This window comes from Polyodon spathula, chromosome 22 (genome assembly GCF_017654505.1).
Source record: "Polyodon spathula isolate WHYD16114869_AA chromosome 22, ASM1765450v1, whole genome shotgun sequence".
Classification (NCBI taxonomy): Eukaryota; Metazoa; Chordata; class Actinopteri; order Acipenseriformes; family Polyodontidae; genus Polyodon; species Polyodon spathula.
Genome location: NC_054555.1, coordinates 5,618,174 through 5,621,565, shown reverse-complemented (window position 1 = coordinate 5,621,565; position 3,392 = coordinate 5,618,174). Strand labels below are relative to the sequence as shown.

Sequence of the window (3,392 nt, the reverse complement as noted above, 5' to 3'; positions counted from 1 at the left end):
TAAGGATTTATATACTCCTCTTATTGTCAGATAAATGGGGTGCATTTTATTTTGGCCAATTTTGTTTTTCAGTACAGTAACAGATTGGATAATTGTTACTCAGTACTAGCAGATATCTAATTTTACTCTATGGGACCCTCTTTACTCCTTTCACACAACTTTAAGGACTATTTTAAGCAAGGTTTTATTGGGGAATGTTGTTTTAAAGGTAGTTTTGATTCATTAAATGTATATTGCCGATTGTGAAAAAGTGAAAAAGTATAATTTCATTATCACTTTTCAAATCACACTTTAACCAAATACAATTTTTATGAGCAATCTTTAAAAAAAACAGTCCAAAAAATTAACTTAAAAGAGTTGAATTTTATGAATAGAGCCCTATATATGTTACACTTTGTATATTAATATTCAAGTGTTACTTTTTAATAGCTCTGTGGAAGGTGGGGGTTATATGTCACATATTTAGGTAAATAATCTTTTTGGCCTTACAACAATAAAGTAGTTTATGCTTAATGAGAGAGGTTATGGTTAATTGACAATTATCATACGCCCCTGTTGACATCTATAGACTATCTCTAGCAAACAAGCAACTGTCATAACTATTAAATCATCTGTAATAAAAATAGAAATTAATATAAAAATAAATAGTAATACATATCACAATTCACTGCAAAATATTCCAATCCATTTAACCTAAAATAGGAAAAGTATTGAAAATATACTGTATATATTTAAATCACTGTTGACCTAGCTAACATGAAGTTTGCTAATTTGCTACTGTTTTGACACCCCCATGTTTTATGGACCAGTAATTGTATTTTAAATATCTCAACACATGCAAGTTTTTCTATTTATTTAATTATGTATTTTTTTTTTTACCACAAATTACATTTTACTGTATTGTGTTATTATTATTATTATTATTATATTATTATTATTATTATTATTATTTATTATTATTATTATTATTATTGTACAAATGTATAAAGTATTTTGCAGATTGTGTTTTGTTTTTGTTTTTCTGTCAGGATAAAGTGCTGTAGTTTTTTTAACATTCTGTGTACTCCAGAGTCTTTGTTATAAATCAGGGCTTAATTAAAAACTTCAGTTAGGCTTTAATGCAATAGCTGCATTCAGACTTTATTGTTGAAGTTGTTTAAAGATAATGTCCCATGTTAATGTGTTGCGGTCTCAAACGGCACTGTGTTGATTTTGTTCATGTTTTTGCTGTCCATTTTGAGTTATAGGGTTGATCTTTTCTAAAGAAACATCAATGTCACTGTCCAAGGTACCTGAAACAGCTGGAGACAATCTGTCCAGGGTCTTAATCCCAGAATTGTCCTCCTCTTTCCCTTCAGTTTTATCTTCCTGGCAAAGAATGGAGTGCGGGATCAAGTAGGTCACATTTTCTTCTTTAGGGATGAACCCTTTTGGTTGATAATGGAAAGACGATACAGCTGCCCCATTGTTGTTAATGCTCACAGTCTCTATGACGTTGCTTGTGGGGCACAGCCTGTGGCATCCCAAGAGAACAGAGAAAGCCTTGCGAAAATCCGCATTAAAAGCATAGATGATAGGGTTCAGCGAAGAGTTAGCCCATCCAAACCAGACAAATACATCAAAGGTGGTGGAACTGATGCAAGGAAAGTCTGCAACTCCACTTGGCAAAGTATGTTCACAAAAGGGCACCATGCAGTTCAGTATAAAAAACGGCAACCAGCAGCACACAAAGACCCCCATTATAACCGACAGTGTTTTTAAAACTTTGGTTTCTCTTTTGAACGACATTTTAAATGAGCTTTCTGAGTCCATAGTGCTGCTGTGGCGATTCTTGGCGTGTTCTGCAGCCCTCTCCAAAGCAGAGATCCGCCTGATTTGTTTCTGTGCAATTCTGTAAATCCGAGTATAGGTGACTAACATGATTGCAACTGGTATGTAAAAGCTAATCAAAGAAGAAGAGATGGCATAGGTTCGGTTCAGGCTTGAGTCACAGTTATCCATCAGCGAACCTTCATAGCTGACATTGAATGCCATAAAGCTGGTAACTTGAGCCTTGTGCCAGTTCAGTTGCACTGGAATGAAAGAGATCAGCACTGACAAGGTCCATGCAACACTTATCATGATAAAAGCCACTTTTTGGGTCATCTTTCTCTCGTATCTGAATGGGCTTGAGATAGCCCAATATCTGTCCACGCTGATGATACAAAGGTTTAAAATAGAGGCCGTGGAACACATTATATCAAATGCCACCCAGACGTTACAGAAGGAACCAAAGGGCCAAAACCCAGCTATTTCTGTCACAGCTTTCCAAGGCATCACCAAAATTGCAACTAACAAATCAGAAACAGCCAGGGATATTACAAAGAAGTTAGTTACTTTAGATCTTAAGTGGCGAAACTTTGTAACAGCAACACAGACCAAGGTGTTTCCCAGTAGAGTTGTCAGTATCAACAGTGACAGAAAGCAGCCAGTCAAAACTCGAACTGAGGAGTCTTTTTCTGCTATATCACTATCCGTGACTGCTGTGATGTTAAAACCCATAATTTCTCCTCCAAAAGCAGAAGTCATAACTCCCCTGATGCAATACATGTATTTACTGTATAATAATAATCAAGGACCATGTTGCGTAGCATGCGGATGCATCCTCTTCAGTGGGCAAAGTAGCATGATTTGCAGCTAGTTATTCCTCTCCATAAAAATTAAAATCCTAAATGAGCTCCAGTCAAGAAGCAAAAAAACACAAGAAGACAATGTCTACCTTGTTAAAGGAGTCGCTTTTATTTCGTGTATTTTCCGTTATCCAGTTGGATTTGTATAGGATCCAGCGCAGAATGTAAGCCAGTCTTCTCTACATATGCCCAAACCTACTTAATCAGCAAACAGTGGCTTAGGCAGTCATTAGCCTTATATATGATGTTACTGAAATAGACTATCGATCATATTTGCACTGCGTTTATCTGATTTATTCTTGTTCGCTGAGGCGTGTCTGGGTTGATCAGTTTGACCATGTTTATCTGCTCCCGTGGTGCAGCCTGTGCCGTTCGAAGAGGTAGCCGGTCTGTTTTCAAACTGGACATGGTGTATTCGCTTCTATGTCACTAATGGGAACCAATCTGTTTTCACAGAAAACCAGGAAACGTATTATTTATTTACGAATTTATGTGCTTATTTGTTTAAACCTGTAGTACTCTCTCTCTCTCTCTCTCTCTCTCTCTCTCTCTCTCTCTCTCTCTCTCTCTCTCTCTCTCTCTCTCTCTCTCTCTCTTTTTAAAACTGTGATTAAGCTTAAACAGTCTCAGATATAGTCAAATGTCTCTTTTTTTCTCCAGTAGGATAGTTCAATACATAACACCGACTGTGGCTGTTTTTCGTATAAATTGCACTTTTGATCA

The 3,392-nt window shown here is 36.4% G+C and overlaps 1 protein-coding gene across 1 annotated transcript; it reads right to left on the bottom strand.

Moving 5' to 3' along the window:
• Window positions 1-1,028: 1,028 nt before the first annotated feature.
• On the bottom strand, window positions 1,029-3,174 carry LOC121297444 (D(1) dopamine receptor-like). The gene has a single exon (XM_041223769.1). The coding sequence runs from the start codon at window positions 2,587-2,589 to the stop codon at window positions 1,192-1,194; it is 1,398 nt and encodes a 465-aa protein (XP_041079703.1). The 5' UTR covers window positions 2,590-3,174; the 3' UTR covers window positions 1,029-1,191.
• Between the last annotated feature and the right edge of the window lie 218 nt (window positions 3,175-3,392).

Bases quoted from the DNA above. Each gene is read 5' to 3' on its own strand.
- LOC121297444 (XM_041223769.1), bottom strand. From the start codon at position 2,589: ATGTATTGCATCAGGGGAGTTATGACTTCTGCTTTTGGAGGAGAAATT.